The sequence below is a fragment of the Eriocheir sinensis genome, chromosome 8 (assembly GCF_024679095.1).
Source record: "Eriocheir sinensis breed Jianghai 21 chromosome 8, ASM2467909v1, whole genome shotgun sequence".
Lineage (NCBI taxonomy): Eukaryota > Metazoa > Arthropoda > Malacostraca > Decapoda > Varunidae > Eriocheir > Eriocheir sinensis.
This window is the reverse complement of record NC_066516.1, coordinates 24347073-24374717: the sequence shown is the minus strand read 5'-3', so window position 1 is coordinate 24374717 and position 27645 is coordinate 24347073. Positions and strand designations below refer to the sequence as shown.

Here is a 27645-nt window from a genome sequence, read left to right as displayed (position 1 = left end):
GAAGACGCGAATTTTACTGATAGTGGCTACAGTCACTAAGTTAGGGTTGACTAAAGATCTAGGCAGCAAGTGAGTGATCTTACGCCACTCGATGATGGTTTGAAAAATCAGCATGTTTTTGGTGGACTTGAACCTAGGTCCACGGGCTCACCACACCCACACGCCGACTACTCAGCCACCACTGCCATGCATGCAGCGAGAATTTCAAATTTATGCTACATATCTAAAAAATATTTCACATTTGCATTTTTTTCTATAATAACTTGCATATACTCAAACCCACATATAAAAAGGAATCTCTGCATGTAGTTTAAGTGAAACACTTTTTCAAAATTATGTTAATGATCACCCAAAATATTCAAATATTTTGACCTTCAATGTGATTAAATGCCAATATCCAAATATGTCTGGTGTGTAAGGCAGGCATTTTGAATTTATACTAAAATATTATGATAATATTGTGCTCATGCATCATGCCTCCACGGTGCAGTGGTTAGCATTCCTGACTATGGAACTGCAGGCCTGGGTTCGAATCCCGATTTGGGCAGTTAGTGTGCAGCCCACCCAGCTGTCCACCCATCCTTTAGGGATGCTTGATAAATAGGTACCTGGGGAAACCCGAGGAAAGTAAAAAGTGGCAACCAAGATGTAACACTGGTCCTGTGTCAGGTGAAGGGTTCTTCTCTCAAAGCGTCAATGGGATGGAGATGAGCACCACTGCCACACGCAGCTATAGTATATGCTCCCAATTTTACCTTCACCATCATACCATATATTGTGGCGTACAAGTCGACTTTTTAAGCCTAAAAAAAATCTCTCCAAAACTAGGAGTCATATGTCAAGGATAAAATGCAAACCATTACCACCGAGTGGCAAAAAAGTGGAGCAGCACAACTAAATAAATAATATGACTACACTATATTTACTATCAAACATTTAACACCCTTACCTTGTATGAAATCCAATTTTAAAGAAAAAAGAGATGGATTGATGCCTGGAGAAGTGGAGCACTGATCCTCACTATACGATGGCTGCTCGCACACTTATCAGCCAACCAACTCTATTGATGACATCATGGCAAGCTCACAAGCCCAGGCACAGGCTTTTACATAGAGACGGCCTTGGTTCCACCCACAGTGTTGGCAGATTGGCGTGTGGATAACATGTGGGTATTGAATGGATGCCACCAAGAACATGAAGCCTACCAGTATCCTAGGTGTCATCTGGCATTCAAGAATGACTCCAAAGTCCTAAGACTGTCTAGCACCTCCTTCCTGTGTCTGCCAAAGCACTCTTTCTTGCCTATATGACTAGATGAGCCAACACTATTTCTCATTTTGTCACTCATCAAGGATAACATGCATTAATTTAGTCACAGTTACCTAATCTACAGTTCATTAGGAACATTTCCCAAGCTACTTAGCATCACTGCATGCAATGGAATTTCTTAAAACGTCCTTTTTCTCAACAAAATATTGACAAGTGGCATCATTTCACTTTCTTGTTTCTAATGATGACGATGATGTATTCAAACCAGGAAGTTCTTACTTATCCTACAGTGATGATTTGAAATGTTCTGTGGTGCAGCAGTAATACAACAGTAACCTCATGAACTCTATATCCACCCCCACCTGGCAGGGTTACCCATAGGAAGCTCAGGAAATGGTCATTCCCATAGGCCTAAGGAGGTGCGGTGCAGTGTGTTTACCTCTGATGTAAACAAGAAAGTGGCTAAACCGCTTGCGCTGGACCCCCGATTCTTGCCAAGAATTGGGTGGATGTCTTGAAAATCTGATGCGCCAGAACAAGAAACGCAAGAATTACGCAAGATTTGGGGAAATTGTTGCTTGCTCTGGGGTATTTCTTGATCGCCAGATGACGCCTCTACCATATTTTGGGGGCCAACTTATACATCAGTATAGACCTAACCCATAATTTTGAGCTAATAATCTTAAAGTCGACTTGTACGCTGGGTCAACTTGTACGCTGGGTCGACTTGTACGCCGCAATATGTAAGTGTTTACTCACAAGCTGCCATGGTGGTAATGCTGCCCTGTCCATTTTAGAGAGTGGGACAGAAGTTTGGGTGATGCTAACCTTTGATTTGGTGGGATTAAGTTACTATTCAATGTCAATAGGTGACTCTTTAGGCTTTAAGTTACTATCCATCTTAGGTTAAGTTAGATTAAATCAGGTTCAGAAAATTAAGAATCCAGGAAATCTGGGCTTTTCCTTTTCAATGCTAAATTTCAATGCACATTATTGCAAAGGAGAGAATCTACTTGCCATACCTGTTGAATATTGCAGGATCAGCTTTTGGTAAGTCATCCTCCATGTCATCTGGGTCCAGCTGATTGAGGGGGGATTGCGAGTCTGCCTTGGACACACTACTTGAGTTGAAGAATACAGTTTCTTGTTCTGTTGAAAAACTTGCATTAATATAACCATCTATCTACTGGTTTATATATTGTGTGTGCATATATAGATAGATAGATAGATAGATAGATATAGATATACTTGTATTATTTATATTACAGTAAAAATGTAACATAAGGGAAAGTTCAATGTGAGAGCACTGAAAATCAACATGTACTAAGGAACAAAAGCAGATTATGTATGATAAACATAGAGAAGTGATGTGGTGTAGGAGAGGTGTGGAATACAAAGGCAAATGATAGGTGAAAATAAATAATGAGTGTCTTGATTGAATATAGCCTCAATGAAGGAATAAGAGGAAAAAAAGGGACTGAAAAACTGTACATAACATACACAGAACAAAAAACAAGGATATGTAGTGAGACAACATGAACAAAAAGCAAAGTGGAAATAGTAGATGTGCAAAATTAATGATATCAGTAGTATACTTGTATAAAATTTGATCTCATATACAACCTTAGCTCCTCAGCTCTAGAAAATAAATACATTATTTCGTGAAACACTTTTTTTATTTTTTTAAAGAATAGTTATCTGAGTCAGGAGGAGGAAATCATTGTTTTTACAGGCATGCAGAAACATGAGTAAGCAAAGCTCTGCAGCTGACTAACTGATTATAAGTGAGCATTCAAAACCCCGTGGTTGCAGCCAGGCAGGCTTACATGAATTGACAAAAACACAGTATTTCGGCTTTTTTTTAATTTGCTTTTTTCAGCATTTGTGCTTTCCTTGTAGAAAGAAAAACACCTTAATACTTGAAACTAAGGTGAGAGGTGAACATGTCTGCCACTGGGAAGCACTGTGACCTGACCAATTTGATCATAAGTAACCTTATCAAATCATCTCTTGCTTAACCACTCCAGTGCCACTGCCGCATATATATGGTTTGGAGTTTACACGCGGACAGTGCCACCTGCGTATATATACGTTTCCGAAAAAGAAAATTCATAATTCGGAAAATTATGATTGTATTTATTTGAAAAAGAGTGGCTGACTCAATGAGTGACTCAGTGAGTGAGTGAGTCATACTCACTCATGCCGAGTCACACGGCATTTCCTACCCATCATTTGCCCGGGCATGATGTCGCGCCGTGATCTTAGTCAGAAGGCTATTGACGAGTTTCTGTGGGCATGTAAGGATGATGAATTCCTCTCAGACATCTCTGATGATGACTCTGAAGTGGATAAGGGCTATGTCCAGCCCTCATCATCCTCTAGCAGTGGGGAAGAAAGGGTTTATCCTTCCCCAGGCAAGAATTCCAAGGCTGTGTATCGTAACACCTCTGCTACGCCTCAATGATGTAGACTGTTTTTTGGGGAAGACGAGCAGGCTCAGTCTTCATCAGAATGGTTAGGAACACTCCTTTCTGTGAGGAAGAGGTCGTTGAAGGTGGGGCAAGATTTGGAGAGAGCAAAGGAAAAGTATGATCTTTTGTTGTCGCCTCACATGCTCCCTCCCGTCAATCACGCTTGCTCACCACCACCATCACACCACCGTAGTGCATCCCTACAGCCCTCTACCTCTACGGGGATTACTCATAGTCCTCTCCTACTTCCCCAGCATTTGGGGAGAGGCATGAAGGAAAAAGAGGGAAAAGAAAGAGGGGAGGAAGTGTGAGTGAAGGAGAAGAAGCTCGCACTAATTTTAATTTAATTTTGCACTTATTTTCATTGCTATTATTTATATAAATGGTGATGGAAGTATAAGAAAAAGTATTATTTGAGATCCCACAACATGAATTATGTGAAAAAAGGTCACGCAGAGACATCCAAGGCAGACCGACCGGTTGGAACAAAAACAAAGGAAGCGTCGCTCGTCGCTCCAGCCATCACATTATAAAAGGTGATTTTTAAGCCATTTCTAGCCTCCCAAAAGCACTTTTTCTATCATTCCCCATTGTTTTCCATTATTTTGAAATGATTTAGCCAAGAAAAAAAAATTGAAAATCGGCCAGCACTCAGCATGGGTCAGCATTGCACGGGTTAATGCAAACTTGTAACAAAATAATGAAAAAAAAAAAAAAAAAAAAATGTATATCCATTATCCATTGATTATGAAGACAAGAAAATATTTTAGCTTATAACAATATAAATGTGGCTGCCATTATCTTTTGTTCATCCTATACAGCCTAACATCCTACTACATTCAAGACATAAGGAATAATCTATACACTCTCTCCTACCAGGGCCTACCAGAACTGGTCCTTCTCAGAGACTCGAGAGTACTGCATTGAGACATAAACAAACATGGTGTAGACAGCGACATTGTCAGAGGGGTAACCAGTTTAAAGTTTGTACATCATATACTTTTTTTTTTTATTATACATCATAATTCTAGTTTTTGTAATATTTTAGTACATTTTTAAAACAAAAGGAAGTGTGAAAATAAATTTACTTTATTCCCTACATTGTATTTTTAGTTAAAATATTTTGTACATTTTTAAAACAAAAATTATGAGTATTCTTTTACTTGAACAGAACATTGAATAAACAACAGAACAATAAAACGAAAACACATTAATATTTTATACGACAACTGTGGGCCGAGGCAGCAGCGCACGCCATTTTGCGGGCATCAGCTACTTTAAATAAGCATATTTTTACAGCGCAAAGCAGGTGATGTCACTTATTGTGACTTCGTGAGCTTTCACATTTATCGATTTGTGTATATTTCATGGAGACATAACTTATATTACTACTTTCAATTTTACTAGAGACACGAATTTGTGACTGTTTATCACAATAAAATTTCACTCAATTAAGTGAATCAGACACCTTAGAAATATTACCAGTGTGTGTATGAATGAATAGAAAGACAAGCACATACTTTGATTTAACTTCAGGATGTCTAGTGGATCATTTATAAATAACAACAAAAAAAATCCAGATAGGCTACTCTTTTGCCCACTACTGCCACTCGAGGCACAAAAACAGTCCCTCCGCCAAGTTTGTACCCCACATTTGGTGATGTTAGGTGAGCCTATTCGTAGGCTGGTGTTGCAAGAAATACCTCCTCGCAGAAATAAGTCGCTCTGCTGTCCACCATGCATGCGCACTGGGGAAATACACGGCAGGAAAAACATTTATTTTCCTGGTTTTGTTCTAGTTTGTCCAACTGTGATCTCTGTGAGCAGTGAGTGAAATGTAGAAAAGTCAATCATTTCATGATTTGTGACAGAAACAGTAATCATTTTATTTCATAACACCCCGAAAACTACCAAAAAAAGAAGTTTCGTCTGCCAGTGCGACATTGGCTCACTTGTAAAATTTTACCCATTCCCGTAACAATATGGCCCCCCTGCAGGGCCCCCACTGCCAGCCTGGCAGCCTCAGTGCCTCGCAGTCCACCAAGCATGCAATGCAGCTAAACAGACAATTTTCGCCACTTATAACGGACTTTCAGCATTAACAGACTAAGTTCCCCCAATTAGTCCGTTATATCGAGGGCTTACTGTATATATACGTATACACACACACATACACACACACAGATATATATATATATATATATATATATATATATATATATATATATATATATATATATATATATATATATATATATATATATATATATATATATATCATGATCTCTAAATAAAGAAGCTAATGATGAATATGATGATAGTGACATTGACAAATGTGTCTTCACTTACATTTAAAGGTGACAGAGAAACAGGAAGCCAGGAAAAGGAGTTATATATACATATATAGTCAACTTTTTTTCATATGATATACAAATAAATACAATATACCTTCAAGCGTGTTAATACCAAAGCAACCATCAACTGAAAAGAAAACAATAAAGTCAAAAATAAAACAAAAATCACAGAAGAAAGCAACCTCCAAGATAGTATTACATTTTTGGTTTGATTAAAACTTTAATTTGTTTTCTGAATTCACAAGAAAAAAATGATGGGCTATTGAACTTTATAAATTTGAAGCAACTTTTATTGGAGAGTTTCAAGCTATTTAATACTAATTTCAATATCCTTTTTTGATAAAAGATACCCAAGTTGCTCTAATGTACTTATTTGCATTCATGTAAGTATCAGCAATCCTTTGAAATTTACTATTTTAACAAATGGATCAGATAAGTACATCATTTTTGAAGAGGTAATCTCCGTATCCTCGGCAGGGCTAGGATACTTACAGAGCACACTGCATGTCCAATGTTACTTAAGGTTACTTGCAATATATCAATTTGAAGGCACCAATCATAGAGGAGAGATAAGCTGAGAATAAGCTGTATGGCTATGATATGAAAAAAAAATACCTACATGAGAAAACAATTACAAGAAATTAATGGAAGAAAATAAATAAACCTCTGAGTGAATGGAAAAAAAAATAATGCGCCATGATCTGCTGGAAAATAAAAGATAACAGGTGATTCAATAAATACTACACACTTTTTAATCACCAGTGTAACCATCGTTACCTACCTTCCTAATAAAGCAGGAAACTTGAGAAACAAGGAGGGAAGGTCCCTCACTGAAATGGTCCATGTTAGTGTCTCTTAACATTGGTAAAGACCACAATATAAATCAGTGACTACATATGACTTGCCATCACCCCTAAAAGTCTTAAGCAAGGGTATAAAAGGATACAAGGAGATTACAAGAAGTCAGAATGCCTACAGATAGCAGCTCCTGAAGATGGATTATTAACTAAATTCCCTTCCCATCCACATGTAAATATGTACATCTAACCTCCATTTTAAGCCTTAATTGTGTTTGTCTCAACTACATACCAGCTCAGCTTGTTCTACTCATCCACCACCCTATTCATGAATCAGTTCCTACCTATTACCTTCTTGAATCTGAATTTATCCAACTTATACCTGTTATTGCCTGTTTACCGTTATCGTTGATGAGGTTTCAGGCCACGCTCCGCTCCAAGCACAGCACTCGCAGGGCCGTCAACAATATAATAATGTTAGCATCTAGAAATAATCCTCACTGCACTTGTTTGTATCGTCGTAATGAATGAGTGCGTCTTGAGTGCTTCCTTGAAGGTTACTGGTGTCATTTCAATAAACATGGCATTATCATAGTCACTAAGCTATGTTTTGGTTCACACTAACATTTGGGGATCTTTTCTTTTTATAGTATCACAAATATCCAATGTTTTATTTATTACTTATCAGATATTTTCTTTTATAGTATCACAAATATCCATCGTTTATTTCCAACTCGCTGAACATTTAGCAGACACAATTTATCTTTGAGTCCCTAATACTAGTAGCAATTTCAGTCTAAAATACTACACAACACTGGTCATTCACTGAATAATTAATTTCAGTCTTCTTGTACCTAATACAATTTATGCATTTCTTTTCAGTCATGGTGCAATCCCTTGATTTATGATCTCCGGCACATTTGTAGCAACGTGGGGCCTCCCCACTGCTCTTGGCAGTACAGTTGGCCTCAAGATGGCTGTACCTCTGACAATGATGGCATATAATTGCATGGTATCCATCTCTCACTGAGTATATTCCCTATTCTAATTTTAACTTCTCATGATTCTTATAAATTAGCTCTCTCACAGTTGGGTCGCACTTCAAAATGTAATGTATCGTACTGCCAGCTGCAGACTTACTAAAAACCAGCTCAATTTTATTCTCAACACCCTGAATCGAGTGTAAGAACTCATTACAGTCTAAGATGGTCTCAATTATTTTTTCCTTGGTCTCCTCTTTATGCACACTGCATATCATGACCTTAGGTTTCATTTCTCCAACACTTTTGGTATGAATTTGCTCAACAGATTCCAATTTTTGAGCAGCCTCATCCCTTGCATTCTCAAAGTTCATAACAATGTTGCCTCCATTTGTGAATTTCAACTCAGATATTTGAATGCCATTCAATGCCTGGGTAACTTCAGCCTTCATATCAGTTGCCTTCTTTTCCTGGGCAGAAGCTTTTACAACTAAAAGATTTTTCTTGACTTTCCTGTATCTCTTTGCTACCTCAGCCCAACTGATATCTGCATGGTCAGCACAAAGCACGTCTGCAACCGATCCCAGCTCCTCCTGCACCTTCTCAGCCCGTGAATCAACTTCACCTTTTACAACTGATATTTGTTTAGATAGTTCTTTAAATTCATCCAATTTTTCAACAATGTTGGTAGTCAGAGATACCTTGTAAAGGCAAGGAGTGCAAATCCAATTTATTTTAAGTAGATTATCCTGCTTGATTCCCATCAAATTAGCACATTTCACATGGCACCACTGAGGACACAAACAGCATCCAATCCATTTTGACGCTTCGCCTATAAAATCTTCATAGACGTAACACCAATCTTTCACGCTCCTGGCCCTGCCAGCCATTGCCGACACATCAGCTTCTGCACAGAGCTCACGCAACGCACGTCTGCCCACTATCACGACTCACGTCAGATTTTAATATAAAAGTACGTCATCTAAATTGCCCTTGTTGATCTTCTTAATCCATTTTAAAACTCAATTAAATCCCCATAGAGTCTACGTCCTTATGTAAGTTACCGTATTTGACGGCTTATAAGATGCACAGGCTTATAAGACGCACCCCCCAATTTGGGCAGGCACTTAAAAAATATATAATAAACGGGTTTAAACTAGGAGTGCCAGGTGAAGAGTTTTTGGCTGACATTTGTAGCCCTCCCCATCATCAGGTCACATTTTAAGTTTCATATGTATTCAGATCGTTATTAAATCCCAATATTTTACATTTAAAACCCATCATATTAGCTGGAACCTACCAGAACTGGTCCTTCTTAGAGACTCCAAAGTACTGCTTTGAGACATAAACAAACATGGTGTAGGCAGCGACATTGTCAGAGGGGTAACAGGTATAAAGTTTGCAGTTTGCACATCATATTTTTTATTATTATTTTACATCGTAATTATAGTTGTTGTAATATTTCAGTACATTTTTAAAATATAAGGAAGTGTGAAAATAAAATTATTTGTGCTCTTCATCGTATTTTTATTTGGAATATTTTGTACACTTTTAAAACAAAAGAAAGTGTGTTTTACGCGTGTGGTCAGGTTTGGTGTACACTGTACAACCGTCCACTAGTTTGTTTAGGTACAAGCATGGTTAAGCGTCGTCACTTAATTTTCTTCCTGACTGGTGTTATTTTATATGAAGTAGCGGTAAGTACTACTGTTATACACTGTTACTTTAGAAAAGAGTTGCCGTTGTTGGTGTAGAAGCGATCACCACCTTGTTAACGTTTGGGGAGATGTTTATGGCTTAATTTAAGTGCCACTGCAGCACTAAAACTTCGCTAGCCAGTAACCCAAAGCTGAACCTTGACCTTATAAGACGCAGGGTGATTTTCTGGGACATTTTTTGGGAAAAAAGTGTCTTATAAGCCCTCAATTACGGTAAGTTTTTTAATCTTTCTCTGCAAAGAAGGTTCTAATTCTTTCTGTAATAGGAGCACCAAAATGATAAAAAAATGGGGCACCAAAAGATAAAAGGTGTCTTTCAAGTCATATAATAGAAAAGCAAGAAAATAAGGCTATAAGACTGGCTCAGAAAATTTCACATAAACATATTCTTCATTCCTATCTATATATTTATAATTTATAAGTCTCATGATCGCAAAATTTCCATGATTCCATCGGATCTTAGCCTTCCTCATTGCCTTTTCCAGCAATTGTTCCAGTAGTGCCTTAATACCCTTCTCTCGACAGACTTTACCGTATATTAAGGCTTATAAAATGCTGCATCTTGGAAGACACACCCTGATTATGGAAAGAAGTTTCTAAGTAAAAAAAAAATTGTTGTCCGATATAGTCATTTTCACACAAGAACACACTCACTATCTATTATCTTCATTCAGCACTGTTCATCAGCCATTATTTTTGTTAAAGTTCACTTAAAGACTCATGGTATACAAAGAATTGTAAATGGTAAGTAAATATACTACACATCTTTTACCCTTTGCCGCGTGAAAGCCTGGTCAGGATACCAAAAACACATGTTTCCACAAACATTTCCCACCACCCAGTGATGACATACGTCTGTTTGTCTCAGCCAATAGAAGCATCTTTAGCACACTTGGCAGCTATGCTGGGAGCGAGAGAATGGGCCAGTGTGGGCCGAGAGTCAGAAGTGAGCGAATTTCTGTAAAATTGTTCCTTTTCTTGCCCCACCCACACCTAATACAATAGAGGTAAGTTTACCAAAACCTTATAGGACTTAGCTAAAAAGCTGTACTACATGTTGACATTTAGGGGTGTTGGGTGAGTACCAGCAAATTGGGCAATTAGCACGCATGGGCTACTTCTTTGATGCAACCTTGCAATGGAAGGATGCGTCAAATCAAAAAATGTTCAAGTAAAAATGTCTTAAAAAATCCTCAATTTTAACATACTACAAAGGTTTCTTGATACCTCCACTATTTCTATGAGTGCCCGGCAAAGAGTTAATTTATTTTTCTTGTGTCCTCCATTGCCAAATCATTTTCTCACTAGGCAATGGTATGAAGTGTCTTTCTGTTGCTCTGTTCGCATGTTCTTTTGCGTATCGTACAACTTCTAGCTTGTATGCAATAGTATGAGCAAATCGCTTTGATGAATTCACCATGGGTGATAATTTCCAGGACCGAATAGAGCTTGTGATACATGTGACAGCCTGGTAGAATATGATATCTTTTATGACATAAGAGTATGAGCAAACCTCTTATGCTTTAACGTACCAGACAAAACATCAACACTAGCAGACGCTACAGGCTGTTGGCACCAATCTGCTGAGGTGGAACAGCTTCCACCAGTATCTTAGTAACAGTGTGAGGACAGTGCAGCTCTAGCCTCACAGAATGTTAACAATATTAGTTGATTTGAATGTCTTATGGTATTCAAAGTAATTGTAACAGCCTAACAGGAAGGTACTGAGGTTACATCATATAATAGAATGAATTGAATAACTTTCGAAGCTAACCTCCTACAACATTTGTCTTGGAAGACACGTGGGTATTTTTCAGGGTATTTATTAGGGAAAAACGTGCATCTTAGAAGCCGTAAAATATGGTAATTTATACAGAAACAGAAAAATACACTCAACCCATAATTTGCCAGATCTCAATTTCCCAGATATCAGATTCATAAAAAACCTGAGATCCACCAGAGTAGAGTTAAAGGCTCTTCATCTCATCAACTCGCCTCCTCTTACTAGCAGTTTTCTACCTCTTAAACGACGGCCATCATTTATTTAATCAAACACATTTTGGTCCATACAGACAGCCATCATTTATTTAATCTGACTTTATCGTGCCACTAATTTGAATGTTTAGATCAGATTTGGCGGGTTCTGTGAGTTGCCGAGTTGTCTGCCAGCATATCTGACCTTTGTGGATTTGAAATAAGTTTATTAGTTCTCACTGAGCAGCCCTGGAGCCCTAAGATAAGAAAACACAGGGAAACACGGTGACGTATCAGGAGGAAAGGATAGGATAGGAATTGAAGATTATTTTGAATACAAGGATGATGAAAACATTGTGAGCAGTGACGTGGTAGTGAGAGTGACTTAGAAGGTGATGATATTACTTCACTATCTGTACTGCACTCTAGCCCAGCAAGTGCTTCCATGACAACAGTGGGGGGGGAAGAAGGCTACGTGTAAGGCATGTGTTCCCCCAACTGAAACACCCAGCTCTGAGAAGGACTGAAAGTGAGTGAGTAAAGTAGATGTTGTCTAAATTATTTCAGTGAAAAGAACAATTTATACTATTGACATTCAATTGTGAGAGGGAGGAAGTGTGGAGCATGCCACCATCCTGGCCAGCCTGTGTTGACATGTTGTGTGTCCTAGGCAGAGGCCCGCCCCAAGCTGCCTGGAGCAGCGTTTGGTGCCGGCAGCTCACACCCTGGTTAGGCTTCACACACGCTAGCGTGACTATTACACAACGTATCGCAATCTGGATTTCACTGCTGAGTTCAGTAAGTTAAAACGCTTCATGCAATATGAATAAACAAAAAAATAGCAGCTGTTTTTACCCGTATCCATAGACCATTCGGTGAAAACAATACCCGTCATTTAAGGGTTAAATTCCGCTGCAATGTTGCATCTCTTTCACTCTTCTACTGATATTTTCACGCTGACTGCTCTTCTGAACTTGCTAAATGCATGCCTCCCCCCTTCCTGCAGCCCCGCTGCACTTGACCTTCTACTCAAGCTCATCCCTATACTGTCTAAACCCCTTATGCAAGAGTTAACCAGCATCTTCATTCTTTCATCCCCTTCCCTGGTAAACTCTGGAACAGCCTTCCTTCATTTGTATTTCCTCCTGCCTATGACTTGACCTTTTATGGAACCCACCAATATTTCTGCCTGCGGGTCACTTATCCTAGGAGTTTAGCAGCCACACTGTGACCTTACATTTGCATGTAAATACAGTATGTACTAGAATGGAGCACATAAATACATCATTCGCATTAATATAAAAAAAATTACCAACTAGAGAGTTAAAGAAGAAAATGACAAATCCTGCATTGCTGCCTCCGACACGTCGTCTGTTTGTTTACATGTATCAGCTGAGCTGTACTGGAATGAAGCACATAAATACATAAGTCACATTAATATAAATTTCTTTTACCAACTGGAGAGTTGAAGAAGAAAATGATGAACGCTGCATCGCTGCCTCTGACACGTCATCTATTTGTTTACATGAATCAGCTGAGCTTTTATTATTACCCTTCCATATTTTTATTACCTAATTTTCATAGAATGAAGCATTGATTAGTAAATAATTCGCATAGTATGATACAGTTAAGCACCTGGAATCAAAAAAGAAAATGGCGGACACTTTGTGACTGCCGCTGATGGTGCGTCCTTTGCTGACATGTAATGTTAGCACTCATGAGCAACAACTGACTACGTGCGAGAGCATCCCAGCAACTGATTGGTGGCATCAGCTTCTCTGTGACTGAGCCCCTCCTGGCCCTTGGCTGTGGACAAGAGCAGCATCTCTGCTCATTGGTTGTGTCAAACTCTGGGTGAGTGAGTTCCTCCTGGACCCTGATTGGCTTAAGGAAAGGACAATTTGGCTCCTGATTCACTGCATCAGTGTCTTGGTAAGTTGCCTTCTTCTCACTTGGAATAACGCCAGAGAAAGATAAAAGTTTTGTTTTTAGATTCTATTGAAACGTGGTGAATAACTGAGGTAATTTGAAAATAGAAGAACATCTGCTAACCCATCTACATCTGGGGAGACAGCTAGATTTGGCACAGTTGGGCTCATCATCTCCAGATGACTATTAAGGACAAAGATTCATATATTTAAGTCTCTTATGCTGCATCTTACTTTATGGCTGTGAGACATAGACACTAAACAGTAACATAAAGAGGCAAATTGGGGTCTTTGGAAACAACTGTCTTTGCCGAATCACAGGATATTGCTGGAATGACTTTAATGTCAAATAGGCAATTACTCTATGAGACTGAATCAAGACCTATTACTTGCATGGTCCTTGAAACTTACTCCTGCTACAGGAATTTGGCATGTTACCCAGAAGTCGACCCTGCTCACCAGGTTATTTTTGTAAGAGGCAATTCCAAGTGGAGGAGACCAAGGGGATGCCCACAAAGATCATGACAAGCAAGTTGATGGATCCTGCCATGAGTTACTTAGGATGGGAAGGGACCTGCATGGCGACCTGCTCGGAGGGATCCCCGGGTATGGTATCTTTGGGCAGGCAAAGCAAAGCAGCCCTCCGCATATGCCCCAGTGATTGATTTCATTCATAAATCACTCCCTCCTTTTTCAATCTGATATTAACATAACAATATAAGCAGAATTTTGCTAACAAGCTGAAGTTTTGCTCCCAACTCTTAATGGCCATCAATGTCAATCAATTTTGAGGTTATAAAAACATAAAGGACTTCTCTATTTACAGATTACTAAATAATAATTTGGGTTTCTTATTTATAAGCTATTCAATGTGTGTCTTCCCTCACAAAGGGTGTGAGCAAAGATGCAAATGTGAGGCAAGGGAATATTGTATGCCCTTAATGATGTTCTGTGGCAATGATCTTTAAGCTCAAGGACTGTCATCTCCTGAGGCACATGTTATGTTCTTACAAATAAGCTCATAATTTCACCTAATGAAAATGCAGCAAAATTGTGACTTGTCAGACCACTTCTTTATCAAACATCAGCATGCATTCTACTTTAATCTGATTTGTTCTCTGATAAAATGACAAACACCTTGTCCAACAAAATGCAATTTTCTATGGTTGACTCTAAAAAGAAACTTTAGTTTTGTACTAAGTAATCTTGTTTCAAGTTATGTAGGGATCTGGTGTGATAGCCTTCAACAGTCAAGCCAAAATTACCTGACTTTTATTAACTATCTGTGAATACAAGTTTGTAGGGGAAGAAGGATTTTTCAAAGCATGATTAACCCTTTCATTGCTTATCACTCGCAGCAAGACTATCCCCCAGACGCACTCAGGCAGCCCAGCTGCGGAAGGGGGGTCTCTTTTAACCGCTTATCTCAAAAACTATTCATCACAGCTAAAAAACAAAAACACCATTGGAAAGAGGAGGCCAAGATCTATAAGATTCGGTTATGTAAGCCTCTCCTGTGAACGTATACGCACCTTCAGGGGGTGTTGTCTGTGAGTGCGACTGGCGCTCACAGCGAGCTTTTAGCACCACCACACTAGTGCTCACTCTTTTAACCTCTGCATCTCAAAAACTATTCATCACAGCTAAAAAATAAAAAAAACACCATTGGAAAGAGGAGGCCAAAATCTATAAGATTCGGTTATGTAAGCTTCTCCTGCAAATGTACGGGCACGTTCAGCAAGTGACACTAGTGCTCGCTCTTTCAACCACTGTATCTCAAAAACTATTCATCACAGCTAAAAACAAAAACACCATTAGAAAGAGGCCAACATCTATAACATTCGGTTATGTAAGCCTCTCCTGCGTACGTACAGGCATGTTCGTAGGGTGTTACCTGTGAGACATACATTTATGCGTGCGCAACGGCCAGCCATATTGAGGTAACTACTGAATCTTGATGGGGTGCTGGCAGGGTAGTATTGCCAACTGCTATGCAAAAATGTTGCTATATTGGACAACAACATCCACCAGTTACTCATCTGTAGATTTTCCACGCTTTTCCACTCTAGGCTGATATGATTTTCCACCAAATTTAGTGGAAAACCCACTGAATTGGCAGTGCTGTGGGGTGAGAAATAGTGTTGGAACACTCTCATCCGCGGGAAATTTGAGTGCGACTGGCGCTCACAGTGAGGATTAAGCACCACCAGCAAGTTATGCCAGTCCTCGTTGCAAGGATTTAGCATCGAAAGGGTTAAGGTATATTTTAATATTGTTTTTTGTACTATTCTCTCTTCATATGAAGAAATATCAATATTAGTCAGTACAAAAATCCAAATATCTAAAAAGTTACTAAATCTGAAAAGTGAGTAAATGACAATCTAAATAAGTCTTTCTCACATACCTCCAGCATAGAAGTTCTTGAGTGAAGGGCGCACTATGACAAACCACACAGGCCCTAGGACAAAGAGCTTGTACAGGACAGCTCCATGATTTATGAAAGACTGAGCAACACAAGGGAGTCTAAATTCAGAGAGACCCACTTCATTAAAGACTACAGCCATCTGAAATTTTTAATTCATACGTAATTAGCTGTATAGATGCCACAGAAAAAATATTTAATTTGCTTCTGAATAATCATCATATTTTCACATATTGTTTGCAAAGAAACAAAAAAAAAATACTTATTACTATATGGAAGATGAAGTATGTGCAAACAAGTATTTTGTAAATCTAACAAACTATTAATTACAAAAACAAACAAAAATATCGAGGAAAGCAATTCCTTATTAAGATATGATAATCATAATGAAAAGATGCACACCATAATAATATATCCAGCTTCAATGCATCTAAATAAATGCCTACATTTAAATATGTAAACATATACATATATATATTATATACAGTCTTCTCTTTTATCTGAGAATATCTTAACCAAATTCTTTGATTAACCGTAAGCTTTATGAAAACATTCTCATTTCATTTAACCGAAGAAATCAGAAATTTATCCGATATATATATATATATATATATATATATATATATATATATATATATATATATATATATATATATATATATATGTATATGTATATGTGTGTATATATATATATATATATATATATATATATATATATATATATATATATATATATATATATACACACACACACACACATACACAAGTACTTATACACACAAACAAAACGTTGTGTACACACCTCATGAGCCTCCACTCCACCACCTCCTGTCACTGGCTTGCACACTGTTGAGAAATGGCAAAATTCAAGTAATTATTGTATCTAAGCAAGACATGTATGAAGATAATGTATGAAGATAAAGGAGGAAGAAAAATTAGTCTGTGAAAGCCAAATGTGTACTTGTACTGCATTTGAAAGTAGTGAGGCAGAATTGACATGTTAGTACTCCGAGAAACAAAGTTAGCAGACAACAATGACCTTACACTTCTAATAAGAAAAAATAAAGTAGAATATTACAGTAAATTTTTGTACAAATTTTATAAACTATTTTTGTAGTTAAATTATTTTAGGTCAACTATCACACTGATATTATGTTTGAAGGCCTGAAATAAATGGCTGCCTTAACCCGGTAGCAGCGGGGATCATGTTTGTTAATGGTCCCTCCAAGCGAGAAAAATGAGAAAAAATCATCACTCACACAAACCATTTCATAATATATATCAAGCATTTGTGATCAGATTATGTATCATCTATTTTGGGGGGTAAATATCATGGCATAAATTTGGCCCGTCGCTGCTACACGGTGAAGCCACAAATTTGGCCTGTCGCTGCTACCGGGTTAAATGTACCATGGCAGAAATACAAAATTAAGATTATTAAATGAATAAACTACAATGCATATGTGTTCAAAACCATACTATGTAACTATGCACCAGGCCTCCAAGATTCAGATTCACAAGAGGGTGAAAGATGTACTTTTGCAGTTAAATGTAGGTTATTGCCCCATGATTCAATTGCTTTAAAACTCTAATGTTACATCAAGAGAAAAAAAGCAGGAACACATATTTTCCCCTTACAGCAGACAGTGTTTCATTGATGAGATAAAACAAATACAAATCTGGAGGGGTTGATACCACAAGCTTAAAAAATTAGTATAACTGGATTCATAAGTGAACAATCCTTCACAGTTGAAATGCTATCTAGCAGCAGGTGCTAAACATAGCAACATCATTACAATGCAGAGCATATTTGATACTTAACATATATGCAAAGTGTGAAAAAGACCTATGTATATGGTATTAGATCTACAGAATACTACTGCTATTGTAAAAATAACATGTATCCAGCTAAAACAAGTACAGGTAGTCCTCGAGTTATGATGTGAATTACGACCACTCACACTAACGACCATGCCAATAACAGTAATACTTGGTTAAGCAATGAGTTGAAATTTTAAATATCCCGCCGTAGGTAGAGCAGCTGCTTCTTTACACAGCATTCCTGCATCTTCTAGCCCCCTAACCCACCGCTGTCCTCATGAACTAGCAGGCAGGAGGGGAGAAGGAGGGGTGGGCTGTCCCAGCTCGCCCACACATCCCTCTCAGTTGCCTGTGGAACTCAAACTGTAAGCACTATAGTCAGTTCACCCAAGTCTGAAGTGAGCATTATCGTGTGCTGGCAACCTGCTGCCACACGGCGTGTCCAATTTCATTGGCACTCTATGCTAGCCTATGCATAGTAAACAGTCGTCAGTAGCGTGAGCATAGCTCATTTCTTGTATATCACAACTAGGTAACTACACACACACACACACACACACACACACACAGATTTCACTCTGATTCTGTTTGATAATGAACACAACACCAGTGTTACACACATAACACATAAATATGGGAAAAACTGTTTAGTTTACGCAAAATTAACTTTACGCGAACTCACCAGGAACACAATACTCATTAACTTGAGAGGTACCTGTATTTACAAGTCAATCACAATGACTTAACTCATGTCTCACCTTTCACTTTTGTCATTTTGTTTAAAATTATACTTCTACATAGTTTATAAGTACTTTGAGTAGTTATTTTGGGGTTAAATATTATGTTATCATTAATAATTTATATATAATCATTTTTCTTTTCCTCTTTGAATTTACTTGCAGCTTCAATTAACTCAACATTTTGTAATAGCCTGTACTATTACAAAGCCGCTAACAATCCAAAGTAGTAGACAACATGATTAATGCTTTAACCCAGGGATGTTACAAAGCATACTGCTGGATCTAGCAAATGCCAGATGGCTACCACATGAGCTGAGCACAGGTGGAGTGAGTCTACCCAGTTCTCTTCAGTGGTTACAAGTCTCAGCTGCATTCAGTTCACCTGATAGCCTGCACAACTCTCTGCAGGTGTGTGTGTGTGTGGGGGTGGGGGGGGTGGGGGGTAGCCAAACCAGAGAGCTGGTCAGATGAGCACCACCAGAATGGCATCCCACAAAAACATATCCCTTCAATATTCCTGCAGAGGCTCTTATAGGTGACCATTTACTGGAAACAGCAATCATAGTTGAATAGAACATTCACAGAGGGTAAAGAGATGCAGCAGAGGTGACACTGGCCACTCATATAACTACGATGTGTCCTTTGTTTACAAACACTGCCCTCCCACCATCGCCAACACCCCACACAACGACTTGGCAGTGTTTGGCTAATGCCACCTTCTTGGCAAAACATGGTGACTCCATTGCATAACAACATACAACATTATGAAGCTAATGGGTCAACCAAACATAGGGCTGAGGTGAGGCAAGTGCATGACAGAGGCAGGGTAGGGGGGAAGACTAGGAGGTTCAGGAGCACTGCTCTATCTGTGGCAGGTAACTTGAATAAAATTTCAGTATATTTTTAATGTTAACCCTCTCGCGCACGATAACGCGTTTCGCGTCATCAAGGGTAAAAGGTCCTGGTGCACGATGAGGCGAAACGAGTGTGGGGATAAGTTTCCTAATGGTAACATATGGCAACCTTTCTAAGGGTCGTAGATGAGGAGCGTGGAGCGATTTTTAGTTGTTAGCCTACTCTGACGGGAGCGGAAAAAATACAGTTTTCTTGGTGTACCTTGGGAACTAATAAGCGTATGAGGATTTTGAGGATCCCATAAGAATCCTCACTAAATTCTGCTTCGAAACATATATTCGGCTAAAAAAGTTGGCCCACAAAATTTCGAGCTAGCAAGCGGGGAAGAGTTGGTACTTAGGATTTATTGTCTACAATACTCTATACGATACGGAGACTTGAAATGAGTTTGTATTGTTTAGTTATATTTTTTCCTCTATTTCTATTTGCACATGTTCTAGTACAAGTCTTTGTGAAGCCATTGATACCAAATTTATTGGGGTACGATATATCTGAGGGTAAAATACATCCGGGAATGTCGAGTATTGCGGCGGCAAAAGAAAGGCCGGTCAGGCCTGAGAAATGCATGGTGAGTGGAACTGAAACTTATTAGAAACTTACGGTGTGTAAGAGGGTTAATACTGACTTACAACCAATTTGACTTACAACCTGCCTGGTAGAACCAAACCCCATCATAACTCGAGGACTACCTATATAATGTCATCTACTTATGTTGCCAAAAATTGGGAATATCAGTGTGTGTGTGTGTGTGTGTGTGTGTGTGTGTGTGTGTGTGTGTGTGTGTGTGTGTGTGAAGAAATACACTACTGAAACCATTTTACTGTTTCTGAAACATTCCTATTATAATAGGAGAACAAAAATTATTTCTCTCAATATCATATCACACAAAAAATACTCACCTACTGGGAATGTGACATTTGCTTGCTTCACAAGTTTAGCATTTTCTTGAATATTTCTTGTTGAAAGTTCTACATATGTTGGAGTAAATACCTTTTCTGTAAAGTAACTTGGTAATGTATCAAATCATGTCTCTGTGAACAATGCATCAGTTGCACTCATACATATCCACATCAAGAGAACAGAGCAAGAAACTCAACTACAAGAGGTAAAAAGGATGTAAGAAAAAAACCTGGATGAATTAAATCCATTGCCAAGAGAAATAATGTGTCAAAACTATATTAATATGAAAATTTATGAATCATATGTTGAACTGTTATAAAATACAGGACATGTCAGTTTAACTCAATATGTAAGAATAAAAAGCTAACATGCAGTAACAAGACAACTCTGCTCCTGAAATTGATCTCTCTTTTGGCCACTCTTCTAAACTCTCATATAGGGGCAGTGACTAACATTTTTTCCCCATTAATAATTATTTTTTGGCCTTGTGCTGCTTCCTGTAGTGTAAAAAAATAATAGAATGCACCAAATGCACAAGTGCATGCACACACACACACACACACACACACACACACACACACACACACACACACACACAGTACTTCATATATCTATATCTATCTATCTATAAATATATATATATATATATATATATATATATATATATATATATATATATATATATATATATATATATATATATATATATATATATATATATATATATATATATATATATATATATATATATATATATACACACACACATATAATAAAAATATGATGCCTTACCATCATGTTTAAAGTGTTGGCGTAGAAGTTCATATGTCTGGTTCCTCAGCAGCAGTTTGTGGACACCAGGGAGAGGATCCATGACAAACGTTTCTGGGTGTTTCTTTAGATAGTTTTCAAACATACTGAGAGCATTTGTAGCCTGAGAAATAAAGTATGTTATAACAGAAGCTAATCTGAAAGTCTGTGACATATTGGTTCAATTATCCATGAAAACAGCTCATTATGTGCACACACACATGCACGTACTGACACACACACACACATGCATGCATACATACAAACACACACACACACACACACATAAAAAAGGAAGAACCCCTGAACTACAGACCAGTATCATTAACCAGTGTAGTTTGTAAAATTATGCGAGAAAGTGATAAGGAAACAATGGACAAAATTTATAGAAGAACATAATTTAATTACAGAAAAACAGTATGGCTTTAGAAAAAGGTGTTCATGTGTAACAAACTTACTGAGCTTTTACTCAAGAATGACAGATATAATTCAGGAGAGGGACGGATGGGAAGATTGTGTGTACTTGGACCTGAAGAAGGCTTTTGATAAAGTTCCATACATAAAATTACTATGGAAGCTGGAAAATAAAGGAGGTTTGAAAGGGAAAATTAAGAACTGGATGGAAAGTTACTTAAGGGGAAGAGAGATGAGAACAGTGGTAAAGGACATGAAACCGGAATGGAAAATTGTAGATAGTGGAGTGCCTCAAGGATCGCTATTGGCACCAATACTTTTCCTGGTATATATAAATGATATGCCAAAGAAAGTAAGCAGTTATATGAGCCAATTTGCAGACGATGCAAAACTGCTGAGACATATAAGAAACAGTAAAGACTGTGAAATTCTGCAAGAGGACCTGAATAAGATTTGGGACTGGAGTATGAAATGGGAGATGGAGTTCAATGTGAAGAAATGTCATGTAATGGAAATGGGAAAGAGTAAAGGGAGACCAAAATGGACATATAGAATGGGAGATGGAGAAATATTAAAAAAGTTCAAGAAGAGAGAGATCTGGGAGTGGCAATACAGGATAATCAACAGCCTGAGTCATGTTAATAGGATATTCGGTGATATGTATAGAATGGTAAGAAATATAGGATTAACATTCCGCTACATTGATAAGGATATGATGAAAAAGATAATAACCACTATGATTAGACCAAAATTGGAATATGCAGAAACGGTGTGGTCTCCCCATAAGAAGAAACACATAAAAAAACTAGAAAGAATACAAAGGATGGCAATGAAAATGGTTCCAGAACTGGAGGGATTGTCATATGAAGAAAGGTTAAAGGAAATGAACCAACCAACACTGGAACAAAGAAGAAAAAGTGGAGACCTAATAAAAATTTATAAACTATTGATTAAAATGGAGGAAGTAGACAATGAGGAGTTACTACTAAGAGAAGGAAGAAACGTCAGCAACACACGAAGGCACAGTAAAAAGTTCAGGAGAGGAAGATGCTTGAGAGACAAAGAAATATAGCTTCCCGCAGAGAAACATAGAGGTTTGGAACAGACTAAGTGAGAATGTATCAGCGAAGAGTGTGCACAACCTTAAGGAAAAGCTGGACAAATACAGATATGGAGACGGGACCACACGAGCGTAAACCCAGGCCCTGTAAAACTACAACTAGGTAAATATACAAACAAACACACACACACACACACACACACATCCTAAATGCATAAAATGAAAATTACAGCAATAGGTTTGAATGTTTCTATAATGGCTAGAAACCCATTACAGTAAATCCCCGACTATCTGGCCCTTGAGTATCTGGAAACCCCAAGTATCCAGCAAAACTCTGGCCAGACAAAAATTAAAAATCCGAAAGTCTAAAAGATTATGAAAATCCAACCGGCATGAGTTAAAATATCCACGCCAATTGGCTGTTTCTATTTATTATCAGTCACTGCGCAGCAGCCCCCCCCTAAAGAAGTCTAGAGAACACTAGAATCCTTGCCTACCCAACAAAATCCCTCCCACAACAAGCTCCGGCCCCCCACCAGCTGATTCACTAATGCTCTCTCTCTCTCTCTCTCTCTCTCTCTAAAAAACAAAAACTCTGTGTACATTTAATAATATAAGACCATATAATTCTACAAAAGATTTATTTTCCGAGAGCAAAGCAAAGAGTTTGTATGCATTCCCAAATGTTGTGGCATGGGGCTTGTGCAACATTGTCATGTAGGATGAAAAGACTGGTCAACTCTTACCTCATGGGTGTGGAAAATAAGCCAATACATGAGAATTTATACTGGAAAAAATCTTGCTGCACACAGACATTTCACTGGTTAACCCACGCACCCCCACTGTGTATAATTAGGTGACGGGTTGGTTGTACCTGAGCTCCTCAGTGCTCGGTGTTTCAGTAAGTACACGCATTCAAATTTCTCTGAGTGTACAGAACTTGTGTACATGTTTGGTTGAATGAAATTACATGGGAAACTTTCAGAATATACCTCAAGTATCCAGAATTTCTGCTTATCCAGCACCACTGAATGCCTGCAGTTGCCAGATAGTCAGGGCTTTACTGTTTATAAGTTTAGACACATTAGCTACCTTTTGGTTGTTGTTGAGGGCTTGTGCATACAAGGCTGTCACCTTGTGAAGAATGAGGTCAAAAGGTCCCTGATCTTCTAGGTGAGAGTTCATATCAATCTGCAATGAAGATTGATTCTCATAAATTGCATGTTAAAAAATATTCATTCAGCAGAAAATATACCTATCCCTCATATATCGCGTCAACTTAAGACCCAAAATCCCTGTGATATAAAATATTGCAATAGTCACACAAGAGAAATAATGGGATGGAAATTAATTGGTTCCTAGACCTTCCCCAACATACCGTGTCATCCCCATTCCTACCCTTTTTTCTCACTTTTAGAGGCAAAAGTAACATACAAACAGCTAAACATTTGAACAATAGTATGAAATAGTTCTCTTCATTAAATTATAGTATACATTACCTTGACAAGTTGTATTCCTCGTCTCCTGGAATAAAATAAAATAAAATTCTAGAGTCCAGCTTTTGAACAACATAAAAATTGTAGATACACTAAAAAAATCTCTTACTGCTGCTATTAGTATTCTTTTGGTATGTATTATTGTTACATTATAATACAAAAGTAGTGTATTAACACTGTCTTAGAATCCTAATTGTACCAACTAACAAAGGGTAAATCCTTAATATGAAAAAACAAGCAAACAAACAAAAAAGATGATGTGAGGAAAGTATCACTCCACAACAGAAAATCCACATGAGTTATTCACATCAACATTGTTTCTTTTTCATTTTGGTTCAGCTCAGCCTAACCTCTATTTTTGTTATTTTGTTTACTAACTCTTGTTATTATCTGTTACATTATGTAACTTTTATTTTAATTTTTGTTTACTTGCTCATTTTCCAACAGTATGTGTTACATTATGCCACCCTGATTGCTTTAACTGTTTCCACTTCTGAAGTTTCATTTCATTGGACTTAACTTTTATTACTCACTTGCATGCTGCTGTTAGATCCTGCACTCCAAATTTTTGACATTTTTGTTCATTGAACCAATAGCCAACAATTTTATGCTTGCCAGTTGATTGCTCCATCCTGCTGCTGTAAAAAAGGATAGATAAGGCTATAATTCTTGAAAAAATAATAGAATATAATAAATAGTTATGAAAAAATTCACATATCATCTATGATGTTTAGAAATATGATTTACCACAGGAACTTCCTTTTTATCAGTATCTATCCTGCCTCCCTTTTCATTTACTGGCACTCCTTACAAGCATCATCCAGGCATGTGGCATGCTACCCAGAAGCTGACCCTGCTCATTGGGTTACTTCTATAAGAGACAATCCTGAGTGGAGAAGGTCAAGGGGACACCCACAGAATTTGTGGCTTGAGCAAGTCAATATATCACGCCAGGAGGGACTTAAAATGATAAGAGGACCTGCATGGGAACTTGCCTGGAGGAACCCTGGGGCTTGATGTCGTAGGGTGGGTGAGGCAATGCGCCTCCCTGGTGTATGCATCCATTGACTGATTAGTAGCATTAGGTAGTGGGACCACCTTGGAGTCACACCCAACATTATAAACCTCTTCCTAACCTCCAATCCTTCAGCTTAATTTATCAAACTGTTCTTTCCATTGGGCTCTTCAAATCACAATCTTATTTCCACACTCTGTTCTATCATTTCCGTACAACCTCTGGACCCACAGAGGAGGCAGTGCTTCTGGCTTAATGCTTCAGCTCAGTGGGATGACCTGAGGATGTACTTTTCCGATTTCCCATGGAATGATTGCTGCTTTCAGTCAGTGAACTGTCAAAGCAGTACTTTCCATAGAATTCAAGTTCTGTACTAGAGTGCGTCTGAGGCTGCCTCTAGGATACAAGGCCTTGGTGCCGCTACTGCTCCAAGCCAACGACTGCACACACTTTACTCCTATCCAATTTCCTGACTGGAGAAAAACTGAAATCGGGTAGGAGTGAAGTGTGTGCAATCATCGGCTTGGAGCGATGGCAGCAGCATGGCCGTATATCCCAGAGACAGCCTCAGACGCACTCTAGTCTATAACTTGAACTCTATGGAAAGGACAGCTTTCAGTTGAGTGGTCACATATGGCGCTGCCTGTATAGCCAATACGGTCCATTCCCCATAGATAATGGAATGAAGCCATGCCATTACATCTCAAATGTGTGACGCCACAAAATCGAATTTTGCAGCGATTTTCCCCCATTATTTAAAAAAATATTTATATTTTCACTAAAAGCAATTCACTCATCCCTTGATAATATATAAAAACAATATGCCCTATTAATTACAATTAAATCTGACTGATTTTAGATCTTCTGCAAATTTTTTAAAGCAAAATATATTAATCCGAGATACGGCCTTTAAAAGATTTCACATAGTTGCATCCATCTTATTTCTTACCCAAAAGGAAAGATTTTTGCACGTCTTACTTCTTGCCCTTTTGGTATTTGTAAAATGCAGTATGGCTCAACATTGATATGTTCTATGTCATGCAAAGCTACAAATGCATCTCCCCAATAAAGTCCCGCCTCCGCTATTCTGCGATGCATCTCGTATTGTTTTTGTCCTCCTCCAGGAGCTGTATACACCACGTGTTTGTTTCTAAACACATCTCACACTCAGACTGAATAGTTTTTGTCATCCCTAACTCACTCTTGATGTCCACATGCATCTGGCCACCTCACACACAGAGGAGGAGATCTAAGGAATTCATTCACTCTAGAAAATTAGCTTTCTCTACTAACACAAATTCACTTTTCTGGGGAAATATTCATTTTGTCACTGATGTCCAGCTTCTATGTTGATGCCAAGATGGGAGACAAAGTTGTGCGAGCACATAGCAGAGCAGAAAAGGTCAAGGGAGAGACGAGGGGGAGGTTGTGTGGGTGGGGGAAGGTCCACGTATTGTTGCTCACACACAATAATCTTTCGTTTTTTTTTAGTGTCTTTAAATGTTGTTTAATTTTGGTCTTGGACTTAATGTAGGTAGCACCCACAGGAGAACTGAATAAGGCACAATAATGCAAATATAATCACAATCAATGTCGCTCTGAGCACTCACGGATAACTCACTCACGGATAACTCTTCGTCTCATCAGCTCTCTTCCTCTTACTGATAGTCTTCTACCTCTTAAATTTCGCCACCAGGTTGCCTCTCTTTCTATCTTCTATCAATATTTTCATGGTGACTGCTCTTCTGAACTTTCTAACTGCATGCCTCCCCCCCCTCACACTGGCCTCGCAACACGACTTTCTACTCAAGCTCATCCATTTACTGTCCAAATCCCTTTCGCAAGAGTTGACCAGCATCTTCACTCTTTCATCCCTCACACTGGTAAACTCTGGAACAATCTTCCTTCATCTGTATTTCCTCCTGCCTACGACTTGAACTCTTTCAAAAGGAGGGTATCAGGACACCTCTCCTCCCGAAATTGACCTATCTTTCGGCCACTCCTTTAACTCTTTATAGGAGCAGTGAGTAGCTGGCTTTTTTATCACATTTGTTACCTTTTTTTATGCCCTTGAACTGACTCCTCTGCTGTAAAAAAAAAAGCCACTGATTGCAGCCATGACTCAGTGATTGTTGCCAGACATACGATGATGTATAATAAGCCCTTGAATACCAAAAGACACTTTCCAGTTTCCATGCGTAAATGCTGGGAAAATCACCTTTGATCGACACAAACAGAAGGTCCAAAACTGCCACGCCCCCCTTTCACCCATACACCCGTCCCTTTAAGTCCCGCCCAGGAATTTAAATCATGCCAGGCATAATGAATACTAGTTGGAGATGATTTATCAATAGAATAGGAACATTTTTAGCACATTTTTTAAACCGATTTTTTCGACCCCAAGTGTTGAGTCTCCCCTTGAGATTTGGCAATTTCTCCATTCTTTACAATCTTTGAGCCAACCACACCCAAGTGCTTTCATAACTGTTTTGGCAATAAAATATCATATTAAAGAGCCTTTCCTGACAACTGGCAAGACAGACTCTAATAACTGTCAATAA

The 27645-nt window shown here is 38.3% G+C and overlaps 1 protein-coding gene across 11 annotated transcripts in view; it reads right to left on the bottom strand.

Annotated features, from left to right (window-relative positions):
* The window catches only part of LOC126995738 (inositol-tetrakisphosphate 1-kinase-like), a 42400-nt gene that overhangs the window by 12089 nt on the left and 2666 nt on the right, over positions 1 to 27645 (bottom strand). For 5 of the 11 annotated variants that reach the window (XR_007750668.1, XR_007750669.1, XR_007750670.1 and 2 more), the window contains exons 2-10: positions 24603 to 24707; positions 24073 to 24097; positions 23666 to 23764; positions 21082 to 21223; positions 20289 to 20384; positions 16716 to 16759; positions 15896 to 16055; positions 6189 to 6221; positions 2292 to 2418 (exon numbers count right to left, since the gene is read on the bottom strand). Coding sequence is in view for 8 of the 11 variants with exons in the window: in XM_050855596.1 (XP_050711553.1) it covers positions 2292 to 2418; positions 6189 to 6221; positions 15896 to 16055; positions 16716 to 16759; positions 20289 to 20384; positions 21082 to 21223; positions 23666 to 23764; positions 24073 to 24097; positions 24603 to 24700 (824 nt within the window). In the remaining 3 variants the exon portion in view is untranslated. Of the gene's footprint in view, positions 1 to 2291; positions 2419 to 6188; positions 6222 to 15895; positions 16056 to 16715; positions 16760 to 20288; positions 20385 to 21081; positions 21224 to 23665; positions 23765 to 24072; positions 24098 to 24602; positions 24708 to 27645 lie in introns of those variants that run through there. The other 6 variants (XM_050855597.1, XM_050855595.1, XM_050855598.1 and 3 more) reach the window with 4 other exon arrangements.